We start from the raw sequence: 23,624 nt of genomic DNA, 5'->3' as shown, positions 1-23,624 counted from the left end.
ATGGGCTCTCAGGAACACTTCTATTTTTTTATTGGTTTTTTGGTTTGGTTTGGTTTGGGTTTTTTGGCCCAGCTGGCCTGGAACCACAATCTTCCTAATCTCAGCCTCCAGCACAGCTTGAAATAAAAAGTGTACACCACTGCACCTAGCTATCAGTTGAAAAGGGGTCTCGAAAACTATTTGCTTAGGCTAACCTTAAACTGCGATCCTCCCAACCTCCACCTCCCATATAGAGCTCTTAATTTTTAGCACACATAGGATTAAATCTTCAGGACCCTGGTTTTGATAAGTGGACTTATCAAAATTGAAAATGTTCATGCATGAAAAGACACTATCAGGAAAGTAAAAAGCAAGCCAAGCATGTGACGCACATCTGTCTTCACAGCACTCAGGAGGCTGAAACAGAAGGATGCAAGTTCAAGGCAAGCCTGGGCTACACTAGCAATATGCTGACCAAAAAGAGAAAAAAGAAAGCAAAAAGATATCCTACAAAATAGACAAAAATATTTGTAAATCATATATATATACTGCTGGCTCATGTATGTAACCCTGTAAAGCTACTTGGGAGGCTCAAGGTTTGAGGCCAGCCGGGCAAATAGTTCTAGAGACCCCCTATCTCCAAAATAACCAGAGAAAAATGGACTGGAGGCATGGCTCAAGCAGTAGAACTTGCAAGCACGAAGCACTGAGTCCAAATGCCAGTCCGCCAAAAAGAAAAAGAGTCTAGCATTCACAACACACAATATACAAAGAACTCTTACAACTCAACATCAAAAAGACAAACAGCCCAACTGAAACGACTTAGACATTTCTCCAAATATAGATGAGGGCCAACAAGCACGTGAAAAGAGTCTCTGTATCATTCAATAGTCATTAGAAAAACAGAAATCGAAACCCCAAGAAGGTACCAATTCACACACACTAGGATGGCTGTAACAGTGATAATGATTTAAAGCCGGGCACCGGTGGCTCACTCCTGTAATCCCAGCTACTCAGGAGGCAGAGATCAGGAGGATCGCAGTTTAAAGCCAGCCCCAGGCAAATAGTTCCCAAGACCCTATCTTGAAAAACCCACCACAAAAAAGGGCTGGTGGAGTGGCCCAAGGTATAGACCCTGTGTTCATATCCCAGTACCAGAAAAAAAAAAAAAAAAAACATGAAAAATAAGTGTGAGTGAGCCCAAGGTATAGACCCTGTGTTCATATCCCAGTACCAGAAAAAAAAAAAAAAAAAAAAACATGAAAAATAAGTGTGAGTGAGCACATGAGGACATGGAGAAATTAAAACCCTGCTACATTTCTGGTGGGAATGGAAAATGGTGCGGACACTGTGAAAGTTTAGTGATGCCTCAAAACGTTAAGTATTGAACATATTGTAAATTATAAATACAAAAAATATGACCCATGTTATATAATTACATATTTATGTACCATGTACATTGTATTAGATTATAAATATAGATCACAAATACAAAATATACAACCCAGCAATTCTGCCCCTAGGTATGAACACAAAAGAAAATGTATTCAATTATACTGTACATTTTGTTGATAGCAGTACTACTCACAATAGCCAAAAGGCAGAAGTAACCCCAATGTATATATCGAAGAGATGAATGGATAAGCAAAATGTGCCATAGCCATACAATCAATCATCTGACCACAAAAAAGAACAAAGCATCCACACAAGTTATAAAAGAAGAACCTCAAAAACATTATGCAGGGGCTGAAGGTATGGCTCAAGTAGTAAGAGTGCCTGCCTGGCAAGTGCAAGGCTCTGAGTTCAAACCCCGGACTGCCAAAAAAAAATTATGCTAAGTGGAACAAACCAGTCATAAGAAGCCACATATTATACAACTCCATTTATATGATGAGTCCAGAGCAGGCAAATCTGTAAGAACAGAAGGCAAACTGGTGAGTGCCAGACGCTGAGAGGAAGGTGGGGGATGAAGTCTGACTGCTTAATGGGTATAAGGTTTTCTTTTGGAGTGACGAAAATGTTTTGGAACTAGATAGATGTAATAGTTATACAACATCGTGACCGTACAAAAGGCCACTGAATCGTACAACTTAAAATGACTAATTTCATGTCATATAAATTTCACCTCAATTTTGAAAAAAAGACAAAAACTGGGGCTGGGAGTAGTAGAGCGCTTGCCTAGCTGAAGCATGAAGCCTTGAGTTCCATCCCCAGCACCTCAAAAACAAAAAACAAAAACAAACCTAGACAAACTCATTTATGCAACTGAAGTATGGACAGTTACAGCCTTGGGAGGGTATGTGGGCTTCTGGTGACCATCTTGTATTTCTTTACCTGGACGCTTCCATGGGGGTGAGTTAACGATCCAAGGCACTTGTCTGTGGTGTTCTGTACTTTGGTAACAAGAAAGGAAAAATAGTCTCATAGTCTTATCTCTATATTCAAATGAGGAAACTGAGGCCCAGGGTGGTTCCCTTACTTGCCAAGACATACAACTGTTACCTGGGAGAGCTGCACTGGAGTTCAGAGCCCACACTCCCAACCACAATGTTGGCCTCCTCCACATTGGCAACAGAGGCCTGTGCAGGATGCTAGCAGAGTGTAGACACTCTGCTCTGCTAATGGTGGTGACAGTGTGCTAAGGATGTGTCACAAACAGGACCAAAGTATGGCACAAAGAACTCCAGTCAGTCATGCTCTCAGACACTGCTGATGGAGGCAGTACAAGGGCCAGCCTCAAGCGCACTAGTTCAGCAACCTTGGCTCTGCCACCTCCGCTGAAGCCTTAGGCAAGCACTCTTACTGCCAGTCTGTAAGAGGGCAGCTACCTCACAGGACAGCTATGAAAACTCAATAGCAGGCTGCCTGGGACAGACCCCAGGGCTTGGCACAGATGGATGCTCAGTAAACCAGTACAGCAATTATCTTAACCCATAGGGGTGGGGGTGAGTTGGCACAGGTGCCAAGACAGTGGCAGGTAGCAATGCCCACCTTGCTGGCCTACCTCTGCCCGCCTATGCACTGGAGAGACCCAGGGAGGGAAGAGAGTGAGTGTAGCATGAGTGTATATGTGTATACATGTCTCGTACAACCAAGGCAGGTGTGTTCAAACTGGGCCATCCCAGCAGACAGGGCCAGGCCTGAGACCAGCGCATCTGACCCACTGCAGTGACACCCTAAGAGGAGCCATGACCACCTAATGCCATCAGCTGGGTCTAGACTGGAGACAAAGTCCTCAGCCCTCAGCAGTTCTCCAGTCACCTACAGGCCTCCTTGCCCCAGAGCCTGGAGCTGAGGGACAGGAGCTCTAGAGCCTGGTGTACCCTAGCTATGACACCACACACAACCCCCCCGCCAAAATCACTAACTCCACAGTCACTTGCCGGGCACCTCCTGCATGCCAAGCATTTTTTGAGGTCCTGAACATACTAAGGTGAAGAAGCCACATGAAAATCCTGCCCTCATGGTGCTGACATCAAAGGCCTGACTGCTAACCCACTGTACAGATGTGAAGTCAAGGCTCAGTGACACAGCTTACCCACTGTCACATGGAGAAGTGACAGAGCCAAGGTTAGAACCTTGGCAAATGTCAAGGTTCAGAAAGTTCTGTGGATAGCCCCAGACTCAGGGGTCAGCCTGAGGCTGGATTGAGGGGCCTGAGAAGACTACAGGAGATGGAGCTCCTCCTCCTCCTCACTGCTCTGATAGGGAGGCCTGGCACTAGCCCTGGGGAGTGGCCTCTGTCTCTCACTGCTGCCTGTGTCTGCAGGCTGGGACAGGCAGGACAGGTTCCTATCCCATGGCCACCTGCTCTTCTACAAACATGACCTGATTGCTCCCCTCAGACACTCTGACCATCCCCTCTCCCCATGTGCCACTGCCCTAGTGAACCACAGGCTTGCTCTCCTGGCTCCTCAGGGCAGGAGGGACTCCCTGCTCCCACTACCTCAGGCCACATCCTTCTCTTGCCACCCGCTTTTACTCTACTGCACGAAGCATCTCTTGTTATGTATGTCTGCCCTACCTGCCCCCCCAGATGCCAACCTGAGGATGGGGGTCTCCATGTCACACTCACTTTTGTGTCCTCAGGACCTAGAACAGTGCCTGCCCTACAGGGACTACTCCATAAATACACTTTTCAGAATGACTGAAGGGCACAGAACAGCTTCTCCAGCCCCCTTCTCCAGGAGAAGGCCCATGGAAGCAGTAATAAGTCGACTCTTAGCACACACTGCTTCCTATCCAGCTGCCTCCCAGCCTCGCATGGCAGATGGATCAGAAGAAAGGAAGCCATGGGGTCTCAAGGTCTAGTCTCTTCCCTGTCCACCCCCTTGCCAGGATCTCGGATTTCCATCAACACATCTGGATCAAGTCCCGTCTGGCTCCCAACATCCCAGGTTTCCTATCACCTGCAGTTGAAGTTAAGGTCCCTTCCTTACATGACCTTCAGGACACAACACGGTTGGCTCCATGTCACTGCTCTGCCTGGCCTCCTGCACCTCACTCTTGCTCACTCTGCTCCAGCTATGCTGTTCCTAGAAACAGCAGGCACACGCCTGTCTCAGAGCCTTTGTCCTCACTGTTCCTCCCTTGGGATGCCCTTGCCAAGCTCTCTGTGGCTCATTCCCGTATTTCCTCAGAGCGCCTCCCTGACTGACATGTCTCCCTCCAGCTCCTTACTTCCCAGGTCTTTTTCACAACAGCATTTTCTACCACCTAACGTCATATGTCAGCCTAATTATTTTTTGCTCCCACTCCCGACTGAACATGACCTCAGTGAGGGTGTCCCAGCATACCACATTATACTCTATAGATATTTATTGAATGAATGTTGACTACTACTTTGCTGTGTTACTTCAGTTAAATGACTTCTCCTCTCTGAATCTATTTCTTCACCTATAAAATAGGGTACGAGTGAGATTACTTATCACAGGCCTGGCCTCTGGACTCATGTGGTACCCAACTAGGCCTGGAGACTCAGACCAGGTAGATCCACAGCCCCCTTCCTGGATGACCCCAGAAGATATTAGTCTATAAACATGCAGGTGGGGCACTGGCTGGGGGCTCTGGAATGCTGTCTCCTGGAGATGGCAATCACCCTGCACCCTCTGCCCCTTGGGGTGCCAGAAGGGAGCAGGATGCAAGGGGGAGACATGCAATCTTGGTGGGCAAAAGCAGCCCCTTACCACGCTTGTGGAGCCAGCCTTCTTTGATAACAGACACCTCATTCATGGTGGCAGCGTGACACGCTGTCACCTAGCCTGGGACAGCTCAAGACAGCAGGACATGCAGGAGGTGCTGTGGACAGAGTATAGTCTGTAAGATAAGAGAAAAGCTGTCAGTAAGAGGGATTATACCCCAGCTTCCTCATTCAGTCTTCAGGCCCTCTGGCTGCCTGGCTTGCTTTGTACCAGCATAGCCAGGACAGGTGGCGAGGGCCCTCCCATAGGACCCCAGAGACCACAGTGTGAGGGAAGCAGAGCTGCCTGACCCAGGGGCAGCCGGGCTCTGCACCCAGTCCTCTCCCTCCACCCTTGCTCCTGGCTGGGCAACACCAACGTAGTGGCTACCCCACCCCCTGCATCACCCCCATGCCCCAGCACTGAGGTAACACAAGATGAATCAGACAGCCCTGGGCATTGAGGGTGTGCTCGAAGCCACCAGCATCTGTCTGCCCTCCAACATACACACACACACACACACATATGCATACACGTGTACAGACACTCATTCTCTCTTTTCCAAAATAGGGAGCCATCAATCTGCTGCCTTGCGTAGTCTAAACACCCCTTCGCCCAACACTGGGCCATCCCATGTCACTCCCCAGCCTCAGTTCCCTACCTGTCCCTGCCAGACAACAGAGGACAGACAAGTCTCAGAAGCTGTGGGATCCTGAACAAGCAATCTGCTGTGCACGAACTTGTCTGAGGCCCGGAAGTCAGACTGGAAGCTTGACCAAAGTCCTGGTCCCCTCCCCAAGACCTCTGTGTTCCCAGGGACCAGGAGCCGACAGACTGACAGACGCCGAGGCTACTGCTTCAGTCTCAGGTTCCCGAGTTGAGGAAGAAGGGCGCAAGGCAGCTGCCAGCTGGGCCCCTACCTGGAGCCTGGGGCCTGGATGGAGGCCATGGAACCCAAGGCGCCTTTTGCCTTTCCCAGCCCAGGGTTATTTGCGGACAGCAGGTCAGGAGCTGAGGAGGCCCCCAGAGAAGTGGCAGCTGGCTCTAGGGACACCAAAGGTATCAGCTTTCTCTCGTGCCCCAGGGGAGCTAGGGGGGCCGGACACGCTCCTGCCTGGCATGTGACAGTAGCAGACTGCCCAGGCCCTGGGCAGAAGGAAGGGCGGTAAGTGGGAAGAAGCAGGAGGAAAGACAAGAGGGACAGCAGGGAAGAGAACAGGATGGTGAGAAATCACATGCTGGACTTCAACTTGAAAAGGCTGGGAACAGAAATAAAGACCTCCCCACCACACGTGTGAAACTTCATACCACAACACACAGGATCCTGAGCCCTCAACCTTAAACATTCCACCAATGTCAACTTCCAACATACACACTCCTCTCCTCCCCCTCACACCATGGCCACTCTGCCAGGATCCCACTGCCCTTCACTGAGCTCCTCCCCTAAACCTGCCCCCTCCCCCCACCAGTAACTAGAGGGAACCTTCAATTGGACCTTATTCTTCCCCTACTCAAAACCTCTATGGTCCCTCACTGTCCTTGGCAAAAACATCCAAACTCCTGGGTTTGTAGCTCAAGGCCATCCAGGACCTGGCCTTGGCCGCCCTTCACTCCAGAGGCCTCCTACCCACTTGCCTGTGCACCACCCCTCTTCAGGCCCAGTACCCACAGCCCTGGTGGGCCATCTACAGGTCTGTCTGCGGCACCTCCTCCAGTCCTGTCACCTCACCCCTGATCCTTGCATTCCAGCTAACTCTGGCCCCACCTCTCCCTATTCAAAACCCTGCCTGAGCTGGGTGGCCTGCATTTGCAGAGACCCGCACCTAGAATGCAAAGGCTGACCACAGTGACTACTGCACCTCTCCAGCCTCCCGCCCACCCTGCTCTCCACAGCAGGCATTGGTGGCTGAGGTCCTGCACCAGACCTCCATTCCTATATCTTTTGCACATGCTCCTCCTAGAGGTCAGGGAACCAGTGCCCCCTTCTCATGGCACTGAGAGTCAGATGGGGCCCTCTGACTCTCAGAGGCTGCACAGGCCCCATCCCTATTGGTGCTACTTCCACAGCCAGCCCCACACGACATCACTGAGCAATGAATGAGCTAAGTCTCCCGAAGAAACCAGCTCAGACCAACACAGCTGTGGAAACACCCGCACCCTGCTTGTGCCACCAATCCTCCCCGAGTGTGTCTTCAGCTCCAGATATTAGAGATACAGCATCACTAAGACACAGCTCCTGCCCAGCCTTACAAAGTCCACACTCTGGCAGGACTGACAGAACCACACAAACACATGTCAGGTGACAGAGTGGAGCTGAGAAGGAAAAGGGGAAAGGATAACATGGAATGGGATGCTGTGGAGCCACACAGTGCAATGACACATGAGCAGACACCTAAAGTAACCAAAGGAGTTAGTGGTGCAGAAGTGCAGGGAAAGGAATTTTAGGCAGGAGAATGGCAAAAGCAAAGGCCCTGACACCGGAAGGAGCTGTGCTCAGGTGAACCTAGGGAGAACACTCAGGGTTTCTGGGCTGTGGCTGGGAGTTGGGGCCTGACACCACACTTTCCCCAGCTACAAGCTCAGTTCAGAACAGGTGGAGTTCTCTGGCAGAAAACTCAAGTCCAAAGGAAGGGCAGCTGAGGAAGGAAGAGAACAGGGATGGTGCCCAACCTCAGCTCTCTCCCACCCTCAATGAACCAGCAACATCCCTCTCGGAGCTTCCATGACCCAGTAGCACAAGGGTCAGCAAGAACACTAAAGCACCCATGGTGGACAGAGTGCTCACCACTGCCTGGTGCCCAATACATACACGGCTGCCACTGTTCAAAAGCTTAAGTGAAGGCAGCCAGGTGTGGCCAAGAGTGGTCAAGGTTCCAGAGTCCGAGAGCTGTCACCAGCTGGGTGGCCTTGGACGGGGCGCCGGTGCTCCCAACACCCCACCAGAGGGGCCATGACATGCCCAGGTGAGGACAGAGGCTCAAGATGGGAAGCCATTTACCTTGGGTCTCCTGGCTGAGTGGTGGAGGCCCTGGCTGCAGCTCAGCACACCAAAGCCACTTTTTACGACCTCCTCTCAGCGACTAATAAGTCAGTAGCAGCAGCTCAGGCAGGCTGGCAAGAGCAGGGGAGAAACTGGAAGATCCCCTGTGTCCTGCCTGGCTCCTGCCCATCCTCCCACTGAGGGTGGCGCCTCAACCGAGGTGTCTGTGACGCAGTCCTGTGGTGATGAAATGCCAGGCAGCAGAGCCAAGAGCATGGCCTGATCACTGGGGAGCTGCAGGCCGAGGACAGAGACCTGCCCAGGCTGCCCCTGTGGCAGGTCATCCCACAGCAGGGAGCCCTGGTGGCTCCACGCCCACTTGCTGCTTCCTGAAGGGCCCAGGCTTGAGTGTGCTGAGGGCCTGAGCTGGAACTACAGCTACTGACTAGACAATAGTTACCTGGACACAACGTGAAAAGAACAAGGGTACCTTGCTAGAGAGGGTACCCAGACAATTAAGGAACACACAAGCCCATTAGTCATGGGAAAATGCAGATTAAAATCACCTGCCTGGTGTAGCCAAAATTTAAAAAACTGACAATGTGCCAGGCTCAGCGGCTTGCAACTGTAATCCCAGCTACTAGGAAAGAGGAGACCAGAGGATTTTGATTTAAAGCCAGCCTAGGCAAAAAGTTTGCGAGACCCCCCTCCCCCCAACACCTCAACCAATAAAAGCTGGGTGTTGGTGCTGTGCACCTGTCATCCCAGCTATTTGGAATGTGTTACTAGGAGGATCACAGTCCAGGCTGGCCTGGGCATAAACACAAGACCCTATCCCAAAAATAACCAAAGCAAAATGGGCTGGGGGATGGTAGAGCACCAGTACCATGGTTCAGATCCCAGTACCACCAAAAACAGAAACAAAACTGAAAATGCCATAAGTTGGCAAAGCTGTAGAAGAGTGAGAACTCTTTTGGGGGTTGGGGGGAGACTAGGGTTTGAATTCAGGGCCTCCTGCTTGCCAGGCAGGCACTCTACCACTTGAGCCACTTTGCCAGACCTTTTTTGTGATGGTTTTTTTCCAGATAAGGTCTCTCCAACTATTTGCCCAGGCTGGCTTCATACTGTGATCCTCCTGATTGCTGCCTACTGAACAGCTACAATTATAGGTGTGAGCCACCAGCTCCCAGTGAACAATGAGAACTCTTATCTACTACTGGAGGGATTATAAAATTGTTAGGCCACCATGGAAAACTGGCAGTAAGAATTAAAATTTAGCCAGGCACCAGTGGCTCATGCCTGTAATCCTAGCTACTCAGGAGCCAGAGATCAGGAGGATCGAGGTTCGAAGCCAACCCAGGCAAATAGTTCTTGAGACCTATCTCAAAAAAAACCCATCACACACACACACAAAAAGAAGTGCTGATGGAGTGGCTGAAGGTGTAGGCCCTGAGTTCAAACTCCTGCACCGCAAAGAAAAAAAGAATTAGAACAATATATTTGACCCAGCAAGTCCCCAGCCCCCCAACAGAAATTAGGTTTGCAATATTCACAGAAATATTACAAGCAAAATGTGACAGAGCAGAAAACCCACTCCCCCAAAAGAATGGATAAACAAACTGGTAAATTCATGTAGAGTGGAACACTACTCGGCAATAGAAAGGATCACACAGGGAGGAAGCAGAAGAGTGTAAGACTGAGTGGAAGAAGCCAGGCACAAACAGCACAGCAAGCATGAATCATGTGCAGCAAGATCAGAACAGGCAGACTATGTCTGCTAGTGAGCAAACCCTTTTTTGCTATGCAAAAACTACACAGAAAATCAAGAAAGTAAGTATTGTAAAGGCAGGAGTGGCTACATTAGGGAGATGGGGGGCCTTCTAGGAGCTTACTGTGTTTCACTGTGGTCACCCAATAATGGGTTTACTGCACAATAAAGAGGGTCTCTGATGTTATTTCTCTGTACCTCATGACACAAGCAGGAGCCACACAGAACCCAGGTTCGGAAGTTCAGATGACAGAGGAGCCCAACCTGGGCCTCCTAGCCCCCAAAGCAGGTCTCCTCTGCAGGAATGCTGGCCTGCCTTAACCTACCTTTGGGAAGAACTGCTCATCCATAGTGAGGACTGCACTGTCCAGGACACAGGTTTCAACCCTGACTCTGCTGTACCTTGACCACATGGCCACAGGCAAGTGACACTTGTGGCACTGCCACCTGTACACTGTCCCCATGAAGAGCGCTTGTCCTGGGAGAGAAGCGTGATCGCAAGAGTGAGCTCCCCACATCAGCAGTCAGCTCTGAATAGGGAGGGGCAGCTGTGCTGGCAACGACTTCTGCTTGAGTAACTGCTCAGTCCACAGGTATCACTGACCTTGATTAGAAGTTGCTTTTAACTGTCTTTAAGACATTTTTAGGGGCTGGTGGAGTGGCCCAAGCAGTAGAGTCACTGCCTAGCAAGCGTGTGACTCTGAGTTCAAACCCCAGTACACCAAAAAATAATAATAATGGGATAATTTAGCTGGGGCTGGTGTTTCAAGGCTTTAATTCTAGCTACTCAGGAGGCAGAAATCAGGAGGAGGGTTACGGTTCAAAGACAGATTAGGCAAACAGTTTGCAAAACCCTACCTCGAAAAAACCCATCATACACACACACACACACAAAAGGGCTGGTGGAGTGGCTCAAGATGTAGGCCCTGAGTTCAAATCCTAGTACCGCAAAAAAAAAAATTCATCTCCATCATCTGGGATACAAACTGAAGCCCCCTCAGAAGCCACATCTCCATGTTCAGGTTCATGGGAAATTCTCATGACGCTGAGATCCTGAACTAATAGCGCTCAGGCAGAGGACGCAGAGAGGAGCCCTTGGGTGACCACCATATCCAAGATGGGCAGCTAGGGACAGTGTGTTCCTCTGTAAAAGGGGGTCACTGAGCTCCTGCCACTTAAGGGCTATGAGGCCTAGATGAACCCCAGTGCTTAAGTCTGGAACCTTATGACACAGCAAGTCAGATCCGATTGCTCCATGGCTCAAATCCTTCTGTGTCCCATCACCTGGGGCAAAAGCTAAAGCCCTGACAGGACCCAGACCTATAAGGTTACATGATCCCCTGTCTCTACTTCTCTGAAGGCCCTCTGTTCTGGTGGTGTCTGCCTCCTGGTCCTGAGGCCACCTTGGGGACTCCCTGCATGGCTGGCTGCTGGGGGATGCAGGGCTGGGCTCTGAGGAAGGTTCTTACCTACCTCCACAGGTTTCACTGTCAGCTTGCCGTCTAGCTCTGCCCTAGAATGGCAACAAAGGACTCCTGCCTGTCACCATGACCACCAGGCCCCAACAGCCCTACGGTGCTGGGCATACAGTGGACGGTTAATAAAACTGTGGAATGAGCTTGTACAGAGAGAAGCCTGTACCCAGAAACAGCTCAAAATCAGCTTGGTTCCATCCCTGCACTTGCTAGGTCCTCCCTTACCCCTCACTGACCTGGTTTCCATGCCAGATTAACAGATGGCTCAGGAGGTGGGTGGGAAGCAGAGACCTGCACTTACCAGCTCCAGGTGGGGGCTCCTTCCTGGCACTGTGGAGCCTTGCCCAGCCCTGGAGTCACAGCTCCCCCAGGTGGACCTGCCCTGGAGATAAACTGAAAGTGACAAGAACCTGTCACCGACAGGTAGCATCTGCTTGTGGGACCCCTCACCAACCACTTGCCACCATGTAAACCCTGTTTTGACGTCATTTCAGCAAAACTGATGAAGTAGGAAACATTCATGTGCTTGGAGGAATTTCTCTGTAGTAGAGAAGCAAGCCTGGTGACACTGGGCTGGTAACTCCTGCTGAGGGGCTGGGCTCTGCACTGCATGAAGTTCGGCACCCACTCTGTTCTCTACTCACTATGCCAAGAGCATGGCTCACCCACTTGTGGCCCACACCAAGTGTCCCCTGTGGAGCAAAGACACCCCAGGTGAGAGCCACTGAGCTAAGGGTCTTAGGGCCAGCATGCTCACAACAGTGGTCTCCACTACAATATGGTTAATAGGACAAGGAAACTAAAAAGAGCAACAGCAGTCAGATGCTGGTGGCTCACACCTGTCATCCTAGCTACTCAGAAGATAGAGATCAAGAGGATCGTGGTTTGAAGCTAGCCTGGGCAAATAGTTCACAAGACCCTATCTCAAAAAAACCCATCAAAAAAAAAAAAAGGCTGGTGGAATGGCTCAAGGTGTAGGCCCTGAAGTCAGACCCCAGTATCAGAAAAATAAGAAAATAAAAAGAGCAACAGCTCAGATAACACATACCACCAGTGCTTCACGTGCGTGCTGTGAAGTGGGCATTTCTTTTTCTTTTTTTTTTTTAGCAGTACAGGGGTTTGAATTCTGGGCTTCACACTTGCTAGGCAGGTACTCTATCACGTAAGCCACACCTCCAGGTCTTTGTTCTCTGGTTTTGAGATAGGGGCTCCCTTTTGCCCAGACCACCAGCCTGGACTATGATCCTCCTATTTTATGCTTCCCACCATACCTAGCTTTTTTCCATTGAGATGGGGTTCTGCAAACTTCTGACTTTTTTTGCCCTGCTAGCCTGGAACTGTGATCACACACACACACACCAGTATCTTAGCCTCCTGTGTAGCTGGCATAATAGGCATGGCCACTGCACCAGCTAGATAATGGTTGAGCTGGAGGAGGGGGGTGTCTTGCGAACTTTTGTCTGGGCTAGCCTCAAGCCATGATCCTTCAAATCTCAGCCTCCCAAGAAGCTAGAGTTGCAGGCATGAGCCACCAGCACCTGGCTGAGGTGGGCATGTTTACTGTCTCTATTTTAGTACAGAAGCTGAGGTGCAACGTAAAATGACCTGCCCTGACCACCAGACAAGAAGTGCAGAAGTGGAATGTAACCCTCAGCTTCACCACCACACTGCGCCACACAGCCTTTAGAATTAGGGAGACTGCATTAGGATTCCTGCTCTCCCAGCCTCAGATTCCCCCTCTGTGCAACTGGGATGACAGCAGCCTGTTCCAGGCTCACACAGGCAGGATCAGCACAGCACTGAGCCACTCAGCAGCACCCAACACAGCCACCCTGAGCACAATCACCAACCTCACTGTACCAACACCAAGACTGTCAGCACTCGGTGACAAAGGCCCACTGCTCAAAAGAACTTACAGGACAACCCTTTTCAGAAACACACTCATACCCACTTTGTCACCTCAATTCTACCATGTGCTTATTTTTTCACATGCTGATGTTACTGAATAGACAGCTCATGACCCATGGACAAAGTTCAGCTATGGTCTCCCTGAAGAAAAGTGATAATAGGACCAATAACAGACTGCACAAGGCAGTGTCCTATACTCCAGGCCATAAGGAGGCATGTACTTAAGTGTCTCGCACACAGAAAAGCAAACCGGATGGAGCTGAGTGCAGGTGTTTAGGCAGCCTCAGGAACCACCCGCCAGGCTCCGCGCTCGCTGTGGGTCCTTAAACAAGTCACTGTCTCCTTTGGCACCTATGCGTCCTCATCCATCCACTAGCGATGGCAAGAGTACAGGCCTTGCAGGCTGTTGGGAGGACTGGAAGAGTTATCCACAGAAAGTTCTCCCCCAGCAGAGCCTGGCGCAGTTGCCCGGCTCACATCAGGTAGGCGGAGACACTGTGTATTTCTGGACATGAAGTTTTACCTATTCCGCCTCCTTGGTGAGAAGGTGGCAATAAAGAGACTCTTTTCTCTCCCCCATCTACCCCATCTGTCTACTGGAGCAGGTAGCACTGAGGGCAGAATGGAGGCGTAGGCAGGCTGAGAAAGAAACTGGACGAGAATAAACACCAGAAGAATCTTCCTTGTCTTCTCTGTCGCCCCCCCACCCCACACCTACCCCCCACACTGCCACCCAGGACTTCGCAGCTCCTTCAGAAATCATGTTGACTATTCAAGTCTGCCTGACTATGAACTCACCAGCTGCACCTAGCAGGATCCTCCAAGCACAGCTCTGACCCTACTCAGCGCCTCTCCCAGGTGCCCAGGGAGCATGCCCCTTACAGAAGCTGCTGGGTCTGCCCACCTTGGCCTTCACTCCACTCTGCAGCTTCATGGGTCACCTGGTCCCACCACACTCAAGTTTCCCTTCTCCCAATCCCTTAGAAGACTTTGCTCTTCCCCCCGGGGCCTGTGCACATGCCGTTTCCCCTGGCCAGCACACTGTTCACCCATCCTCACTTGCCCACTCCTCAGCAAAGCCTTCCCTGACTGCCCCTTCCCACACAGAGGGTAGACCCTCAAGAGCTTGGCCTTAACTTCCCCTCCAAGCACATCCTCCACTGCCCAGCCAGGTACCTAGACCATTATCTGAGTACTGTGGCCTCCCTGCTGCACCAGGAGCTCCCATAAGGCAGGAAGAGTCTGTCCCCGTCCTGGCTATGTTCCCAGCACCCCCTACCCTCCAGTAAGGTGGATCCAGATTCAGGAGCAGGTCACAACTGGAACCGCAGCTTTTTGAGCTCCAAGTGAAGGTAAAACAAAAAATCCTCCATTCACTCACCCACTAAGATGGCACTGACTTTGTCAGCACTACCGACCACCAAAATAAAAAAGCAAATTCCACAGCATACCCATGACAAGCATTTTGCAGAAAAGCAGCATGTGGAAGATTAGGTGGACAGAGTGGACAAGAGTTTCTGATTTTATACAGGGCTCACAGGAATGGTGACATCCGAGCAAAAACATGACCTAATGAGAGCCACGTGGAGACCTGGGGGAGCACAGTTCAGGCAGGTGGAAGAAGGGCAGGGCCAACGGGCAGCATTCGTTAGGCTCTGTGATGAGGAGTGAGACAGGAGAGCTGGGACCTAGGAGCACACAGGCAGAGGCCTCCCACATCTGATACTCAGAGAACTCACAAAGTGCCAGGCATGGGCCAATGCAAGCCCTGCTGTGATCCAGGAAGGTACATGGTACCACTATCTCTGTTCTACAGAGGAGACTGAGGCCCAGAGCCCAAGCCATGTGCACAGGATCACACAGTGAGCAAAGGAGGGCAGGAAACAGGCTGCACCTAGGCAGAACCTATGCAGAATCGGTCACCAGAACTTCTGCAGTTGTAATTATGGGAGTGTGGCTACTGAGGGGCTGAACTGTTGTCAGGGCAACTGAAGAACAGCATTTTCATTTTTATTTCATTCTAATTAAAACTCAAATAACCCCATGTACCTCGCAGCTACCACAGAGGTGCAAGCCCCACAGAGCCCAGGGTTCAGAGGCCTGAGCTATGCCCAGCTCCCCAGAGAACAGAAGCAGGACACAGAGGCCCAAACTCACAGTTGAGTCCACTCAAATCCTGACTACCCCTTCCAGACAGCACAGGTCACTTTGAACCTCAAATGCTTGTATATAAAACGGGATTTGGCAGCAATTGGACCGAGCATGTGTGATGTTACCTCAAAAGGTAATTTTTTTGAATAGTCCTGCATTGTCACAGGGACCCCCTGAGGTATGCTCAGTGCACAGCTAGGGACAAGGACAGCTGGGGAAAAGGGGCAGCAATTATACAAAGGTGAACTCAGTAAGGGCCAGGAAAGGCCCTCTTATGTTAATCTAGTCACTAGGGTTAGGAAGAAATCATGATGACTCATGACATGCCTATATTAACTTTTTGAAAATCTCATCTAAATGAAAACACTCAACTAAAAAAAAAAGTATATACCCCCAGAATGTACCCCCAATCCCAAGGCCTTTGGACACCAATTTGAGAAGCTGGGCCCTAGGAAACCCTGAGTCTGAAGCAGAACATGGTCTGCTCCTTGCCCAGACCCATCTCCTAGCTGGCACCTGGGGGCCCACCTGAAACTGACTAGCTCCTCCCATACAGCCTCCCACTCCCACACCTCCCTGACCATCCTCTGAGGATGAAGCCTTGGCTCCTCACCAGGCCAGGCCTGAGCCCAGCCTTCTCCAAGCCCCACTCCCTCAGCTCCAACCACACAACCTACCTCAGTAGGGCTTACCCAGGCCACCCTTTGGCCTCCCTAATCAGCAGGCTGCTCCTTCAGAAGCCTTCCCAAGTCCAGCTACCCTGCTATCCCTTCCACACTTGCAGGCAAATGCTGCTTCTCTGCCCCTCTGGCACCCAGAACCACACATGGCACAGCAGGGATTCGATAAATACGTGGTGACATACTGGGATACAGAAATGACCAAAAATAGCCAAGGGGTGACTCTTGTGGCCATTTGGGAAGTAGACCCCAAGGCAGGGAGGAAATAGTCTCAACTCTTCCCAGCCTCCGGGGAAAAGACAGCCAAGGCCAGGGTTATGGCAGCATTGGGGGTGTGGGGGAGGGGAGAGAGCCACCACACCCACCTCTCAAGCAGCCAAATGGAGGCATTTCCAAGACCAAGGCCTTCTTGGTGCCAGCTCTGTCTAGCAGAAGAGAAAGCCAGAAAAAATCCTTTACAAGCACTGTTGATGACCTGGTAAGGACCTGTCTCAAAAAGGCAGCTTAGGCCAGGCGCCAAGAGTTCACACCTGTAATCCTAGTTATTCAGGAGGCAGAGATCAGGAGTATTGCGGTTTGAAGCCAGTCCAGGCAAATAGTTCTCAAGACCCTATCTCGAAAATACCCATCACAAAAAGGGTTGGCGCAGAGTGGCTCAAGGTGAAAGCCCTGAGTTCAAGCCCCAGTACAGAGAAAAAAAAAAAGGCAGATGTGCATTCAAATTTCCCTGTCACTTACTAACAGGTCATCTTGGGACAAGTGTGATAGCCTCTCTATGCCTGTTTCCTCACCTGGGAAATGGGGATAACAGTTGCACCCAGCTCCCAAGGTACCCTTAGGCAAGCAAACATGCTCAACTTTGGAGAAGGAACCAGGAAAAAACTGTGCAGGTAACTACTCCCGAGAAAAGGCCAGGCAAGGCATGTGGTACACACCTGTAATCCCAGCATTTGGGAGGCTGAAGCAGGAGCTCCAAGCCAGCCTGGGCTACTTCGTGAGACCCTGACTCAAAAAATGAAAAAGAATAACTAGGACATGCTATATATTTTTTGGGTGTAGTTTCCAATCAAAATGCAGGTTTTTCAGAGCAAATACGCACAGGGCCCTTATGGCACCTCAGCACAGGGACCTCACAGCAGCTCAGTGCAGAGCCCTCCCTGGAGGACACCCAACTAATGGGCCCCCAACTCTCTCAAAGCCCTGAGATCCACAGAACAGGCTGGCCATCCCAAGGGCCATCTCTGCTACCAGGTGCCCATGAACCCTAGCCTGATCCTCCCGGAGGCCGTACTAACAACCCAACTCCCTGCCCCCACAGCCTTGATAAGCATCTCCATCTTCAGCAGAGCAAACTGCACCTCAGCGAGGTGCACCCCACCCCCTGGCACTCCATGGCACCGAGAAGGCACCGGGAGACGACTGTCTGTCATCAGCTGCCTGGCCTGGATCACAGGCAGGCCAGGCTGAGTAAGGGCAGGCCAGTGATGCTCCAACAATAAGAAGCCTGGAAGACTGGGCAAGGGACAATAGCAGCAGCCACCCCAGTCTGCTCAGAAAGACCATGGAGGTGGCAAACCAAGCAAAGCATGGATGTCTGGCCTCACCCTTAGAAACAACATCTGTGGACGAGCTTCCCAGCCAGAGCTGCTGGGCTTGAGGAGCTTCCAGCAGGGACCTATGCTACAAAGTCTCCTTAGCTGGCTCAGCTTGCTGTCCTGCTCTGCTGTCTTGTGTGGTGCACCCACAGCACAGGGGCCCTGCTGTGGGTGCTGGGTTGGCAGCAGATCCTGCCTCAGGGGGCCAGGATGAGATTCCACCCCGTGCTCCTCCCACACTCCCTTCCCTCCTCCCTCCTCCCAGGCCAGCTCCCCCAACTGGGCCTCTAGCTACTTGGCTGGCTGGCTAGAAGAGCCTGCCACAGAACCACCCCACGATGCAGCCAGAGGCCTGGTGGCTTCGGGCCTTCTGCCGAGAGCTCAGGGAAGCTAAAGAGGCCAGGAGAGAAGTGTCTCTGGTCCTCCAAGGCTGAAATCAACGACAGAAGCTACTCCTTCCCATCCCAGGACGGGGCTCTGCTCTTTCCAGGGTGGCACCCCAGACCAAGCCTGGGAGAAACAAATGGCCTGCTTGCTGTGCCTGGGTTCCCAGGAAGGATTAGAAGTCACCCTCACCTAGGGTTCCACAGCACCTCTGTGTGATGAGGAACACTGGAGTCAGGCCATCCAAATTTACCTGGTCCCTAAACTTCCAGCTGGGAGACCCAGCTGAGGTTTTAGAGGCTCTCAATTCCTTTGGTCCACAGATCTTAATGCAAATGCTGCCTTGGCTTCACAGCACTCCAGACCCTCCCTGCTCCCCCAGCCAGAAGAGAGCAACATGCCACACCCAATTACCTTGCCTTCATAACATCAGCCCCAGCCTATGGGCTTCCTTGCCAAAAGGCCAGCCCCCAAGACCTGTTCCTTCCATTCTAGAGTGCAGGACAAGCAGAGGGCAGGATCTGTGGCCAGGACCCTCGCTATTAGTGTGACTGTTGTTCTGCACTGATCCTTGCCAACAGCACAGCTGGCTGGGCTGGGGAGGGATAGGCAAAAAAGTCAGCTCATAGAGCCCTCCTCTCCCCCTGAGAGTAACAGCCCCATCTCTGGGGAGCACTGTAAAAACCACAGCAGAAGGAGGTGACCACTGGGCCTCTGCCAATCATAAAGCAGTGATTCCACTTGAGAGGGAAGTGGGAGGCATGTGAAACTCTCTGCCAAGGGGGTCAATTCTGCCCACCCCCAGATAGAAGCCTATGACCTTCTCAGGGCCAGAGTCACCTTCTAAAACCCAAAATCTGCCCAGGCTGCTCTTACTGGAACTTCTAACTCCTCCTCCATGGTTTACAGGCTCATCGGGGCCTAGGTCCTGAGCTGCAGTCCCTAGCTGCCCTCACTGACTCTGCCCAGACCTCACATGCAGGTCTTCATGCAACCCATCCCTGCACCCTGCCACACTAAACCTCCCTCCAGACCTCCACACTACAAGTCTTCCTTCTAGAAGGCTGTCCTTCTCCCATCCCACATGACTGCCTTGCCAAACCTTGCCCATCTGGGACAGCTCACAGGTCTTCCCTGCTATCACACTAAGGAGGCTCCCCAACAGCCCCCAGCACCTCTCAATCCCCTGCCTGGTATCCAACCAACTCCTCACTTTCTCACTTGTTTTGCTTTGGTCATCTTCAGCTCTGTGAGGATAGACTTTGGCCAGCATACCCCCAAATCTCCAGCACTTGATGCAATGCCAGACACATGGTTGGTGCTCAATAAATGGTGGTGGATGAATGAAACCCTTTTCTGAGCACCACAATTAGCTCAGGATCAAACCCACACCTCTCACCTGGACCCCACAGGCTCTGCTGCTACTCGCTCAGACCACTCCCAAATGTCATGCCATTCCAGGGGTTATGGTGGACACTCAACAAAAGCACCCAGAGGAAAGGTAAGCACAGAGCTGACAGCTGGGAAGGATTTAGACTTGCACCTTGGAGAGCAGCAACTTACATCATGGGAGAGGAAGGGGCCTAGGAGCTGCACTTGTCAGCTTTTCCTTGATTATATACCCCGCCCCCATTTCCGCCTCTGAGAAATGGAGAGGCTAATATTGGCCCTGCCCTGCTCCAGATGTCCTCTAACAAAGTTCTGTGAACTGGGTAGGCCCTCAAAGTCCTAGCAGAAATAGTAAGAATTACTAGGCTACACTGAGAGTACACCTTGCACACTGCTTGTCTTGAGTAGAGAAGAGGAAGCAGCCCTGCAGGCGCTGCTCTGTCCACACAGCTACAAATGCTTTCCACAAACCAACCCACCTAAGCTTCCCAGCAACAGCATCAGCCAGAGATTGCCATCACTCCCATGACTCGGATGAAAGGCACTCAGGGGGTGAAGCGCTGCTCAAGTCCATACAACAGGTGGGGCTGGTGGGAGTGGCTCCAGTGCTAGAGCACTTGCCAAGCCAGTGTCACCAAAAAAAAAAAGACCATACAACCAGTGCATGGTGGGGCTAGATTTGAACCCTGTGCTCAAAATCTCTTCAGTACAGCTCTTTTTTTTTTTTTTTTTTAAACTAGCACAGCTTTTAACAGAAGCTGGAAACACCGAATGTTTAGATCCTGGCTCAGCAGAGCTGGAACCAAAGGTAAGGATGGGCAGGGCAGAGTATCTTGGTCCCATAACATGTTTGTGACTACCCACCAAGATTTCCACCACACCAGACACCATCCTAGGAGCTCCTTGCTGTGAGAAAAACTCACAGCAGATGACTTCCTTTCTGAGCCCACTGCATGGAGGTGAGTGCTGTGGTCCAAGGTTACATAGCAAGAAGGCAAAAACACCAGAACACATTCCCATCCTACCTGTAACAGTGGCTATGTTACTCCTGCGTGGTTCTCGTGCTGTCTCCTCTCCCTCCCAGCACACACGGATCCAGAGTGAAAAGAAGCCCTAGCTCAGGGCCAGGTATAGTGGCTCATGCTTATAATCCCAGTTACACAGGAGACAGAGGTAGGAAGAGCACAGTCTAAGGACAGCCCTGAGCAAAAACTTAAGACCCTACCTGAAAAATAACTAAGAGCAAAAAAGGGCTGAGGGCATGAATTAAATGGTAGAGCACCTGCCTAGCAAGCACAAGCACAAGGCCCTAAGCTCAAACTCCAATACAGAGAAAAAAAAAATGCCTATCTCAATTCAGAAGACTCCAAGTTTCCCCTGCAAGCCCATGAGTGCTGGACTGGCCATGGATAGAAGCACTCATTGCAGCCCTAAGCCTGGGGGTGAAGGCAAAGAAGTATCTGAGTATAAAGGGGACAAGGACCCACTCCAGCCTGGGACCTGGTATGCAAAGACTGTGGCACCAGAGTCTAAATGACCTGGGTTCAAACCTCAGCCTGGTCTCTGAGGGTCTGATAAGACCTGGGAGAAGGCAACTCTTCCTCTAGGCCTCAATTTCTGACTCTGCAAAAAAAGAAATAAACACCAGATAGGGGCCCACAGCCAGACACAGAGTATTCACTCACAAACAAAAGCCTCCTCACAGCTCAGTGCCTCAGTTGCCTTATCTGTAAAATGGGTACCATACTCCCACCTCACTCACAGGACTCTGTAAAGAAAAATATAACTGCAGGTATGTTTTAAGACTTATTAAATAGGATCATGTGTGCAAAAAGCCTGTCAACACACTTAGTATGGGCCAAATGTTCAATAAGCGCTTTCTGAAAGCCCTGGAAGTGATTTGCCTCTGTGCCTCAGTTTCTTACCCAAAAGGGAGAGGTGACAACAGTGCCCGCCACTCTAGAATATGAACATTCAGCAAGTTCACTTATGTAAGGCATCCTGAAGAGTGTGTGGCCCACAAAATGCACTCAAGGTAAGGTCAGCCATCAACTTCATGGTTGTTTTTATTGTTGTTTTTTGGGCGCTCTCTCTAAAAGCTAGGAGGACAGAACAAGAGGACAAACCCTCTAGTAGGGAAAAACCCTCAAGAGTGCCCACTGCCTCCATTACTCAGGGACCTGAGTACGATCATGGGTGATCGTACTCAGGAACAATCATCCATGGACACAAGTCAGTTTGGAAGTCACTGCTGGGGACCAGAGGCAACCATCTGCCCCCTTGACCACATCACCAGCCTGGTCAGCTGAATCGATCAGGGACTGCAGCCAGACTCAGGGCAAAGGTTACAGGACAAGCAAAGGTCACAAGCTGGCCTAGGGAGCAGAGGCACTGACCACAAACTTCTAGGGTTGGCTGCTCCAAGTACCAGGCCAGGAACCACAAGAGAAATCAGACCTGTAGGGGATCTAACTGCCGGGAGCCCTTCAGAACAGCCGTGGTGAGGATGGGCCAGGGGCAAACCCCTCCAAGTCCCTGTGGCCTATGCAGAGAGGAACAGCTGAGAAAACAGCATTCAGCCTCACCAAGGGGCCAACTGTTATGGCTCAACTGGGAGGGAACACAAACATGACAAGCAGCAGGGCTGGTAACCCAGAGACACGAACAGCCTCATGGAAGGGGATGGAGGAGCCTGAGGTGGTTTGCTTTGGTGTCTGGGCCCTTCACACCCACTAAGCAACAAGATAGGGCAAGGACTGAATGCTGCTTCTCTGGGAAGGGGAGAGTGGACAGGGCTTAAAAGCACCCCACTCAAAAGCCTAATTATTCCAACCTAGATCTCTCACAGAGTCACAAGAGTTCTCTATCAGAGGAAAAAGGCCTCAGAATCTTGAGGATCAAGTTGTCCCCAGCTACCTTGCCTTGGGGTTGAGCTGTCCCTCCAAACACTACTTTCTGCCAAGTCTGAACAAGGAGATTTAGGGGCACAGCTCCTCAAATCCAAACCCAAAACCCTTTCCCTTTCCTAACAGGGAGCTTCTAGCTCAGACTTCAGCGACTTCTAAGACATACCTCCTCCACCCCCGGAAGGAAAGAACTTGCCAAAGGATGTCCCACACACCTTAAAGTGAAATAATCTGAGAGGGCTCTGGTGCGCAGAATAGACAACCCCAGTGTTCAAAAGTGCCTAGTAACCACCCAGTCCATCCCAAAGTCATCAAGAAGTTCAATTAAGGGTGAGCTCTGTGTAAACGCCCACCCGCTACACACTAAATACAGGAAGCAGAAGCCCCTCCGCACTACTCGGCATCATAGATCCCCCAAAGTACGACTCTAACATCCACCCACTTGGGGATGTCCTGCTCCCCTGCGCCCCGTCCCTCAAAGATTATAAACATCACAGTCCTCCTCCCGACACTGAGCTGCTGTACGTCCTAAGGATGCGCCCCCCCGCCCGCGCGCCTAGGTGGTACAACCCAGACGGCTCCATCCCAGTCACTCTCGGTACAGGCCACTCTCCAGAAACCCCATCCCTCCGAGTAACTTATAGGAATGGCCCCCAAAGCCCTTAAGTGGCACAGCTCTCTACACTTGACACGGTGTGCCCCTCACTGGTTTAGTCCTCGCACATCAGGCACGATCTCTCCCCACACCCATCTGGCTCGGCTCCCAGCCCACAAGGTTGGAATCTGTGCCCTCAGTGGTTCGACCCTCACACACTTGGTGAGCTCCCCCTGCCGCTCTAGTGGTACGGCCCATCACCACCGCCCCCGGCCCCTCAGGGCTAGTCCCACCACCCCCGTGCGCCACCCCCACTCAGTTCCGGAAAGGGGGAGGGGGACTCGAAGTCCGCGGTCCCCTCCCGACGGGCACGGTGGTACGGCCCAGCGCGGCACCGCGGGGGACCCGGACGCGACCATCGCGGGGGGGGGGGCCTTGGGGACACGCGCTGGCGCACTCACCTGTCACCGGCGACCGCCCAGCCTCTCCGGCGGGGCTCTACCCCCGCCCATCGCCACGCTGCGCTGGCTCCAGCTCCTTGTGTTTCCTGGTGACTACGGCGGTAGCCGAGACAGTGGCGACGCCTTCACAGAGCCAGACTCAACGGCTCGCGCGGCACGGCCCCCCCGCCCCC

General features: G+C 51.6%; 1 protein-coding gene across 3 annotated transcripts in view; it reads right to left on the bottom strand.

Annotated features, from left to right (window-relative positions):
- Positions 1-23,624, bottom strand: part of Akt2 (AKT serine/threonine kinase 2) — a 50,553-nt gene extending 26,929 nt beyond the window's left edge. Inside the window, exons 1-2 of one of the 3 annotated variants that reach the window (XM_020166938.2) lie at positions 23,452-23,624; positions 5,166-5,295 (exon numbers count right to left, since the gene is read on the bottom strand). In XM_020166938.2, coding sequence (XP_020022527.1) covers positions 5,166-5,211 — 46 coding nt within the window. In that variant the 5' untranslated portion in view covers positions 5,212-5,295; positions 23,452-23,624. Of the gene's footprint in view, positions 1-5,165; positions 5,296-5,820; positions 5,841-8,157; positions 8,311-23,451 lie in introns of those variants that run through there. The other 2 variants (XM_020166939.2, XM_020166940.2) reach the window with 2 other exon arrangements.

This window comes from Castor canadensis, chromosome 16 (assembly GCF_047511655.1).
Source record: "Castor canadensis chromosome 16, mCasCan1.hap1v2, whole genome shotgun sequence".
In the NCBI taxonomy this organism is placed as follows: domain Eukaryota; kingdom Metazoa; phylum Chordata; class Mammalia; order Rodentia; family Castoridae; genus Castor; species Castor canadensis.
This window is presented reverse-complemented; position numbering and strand designations above follow the sequence as displayed.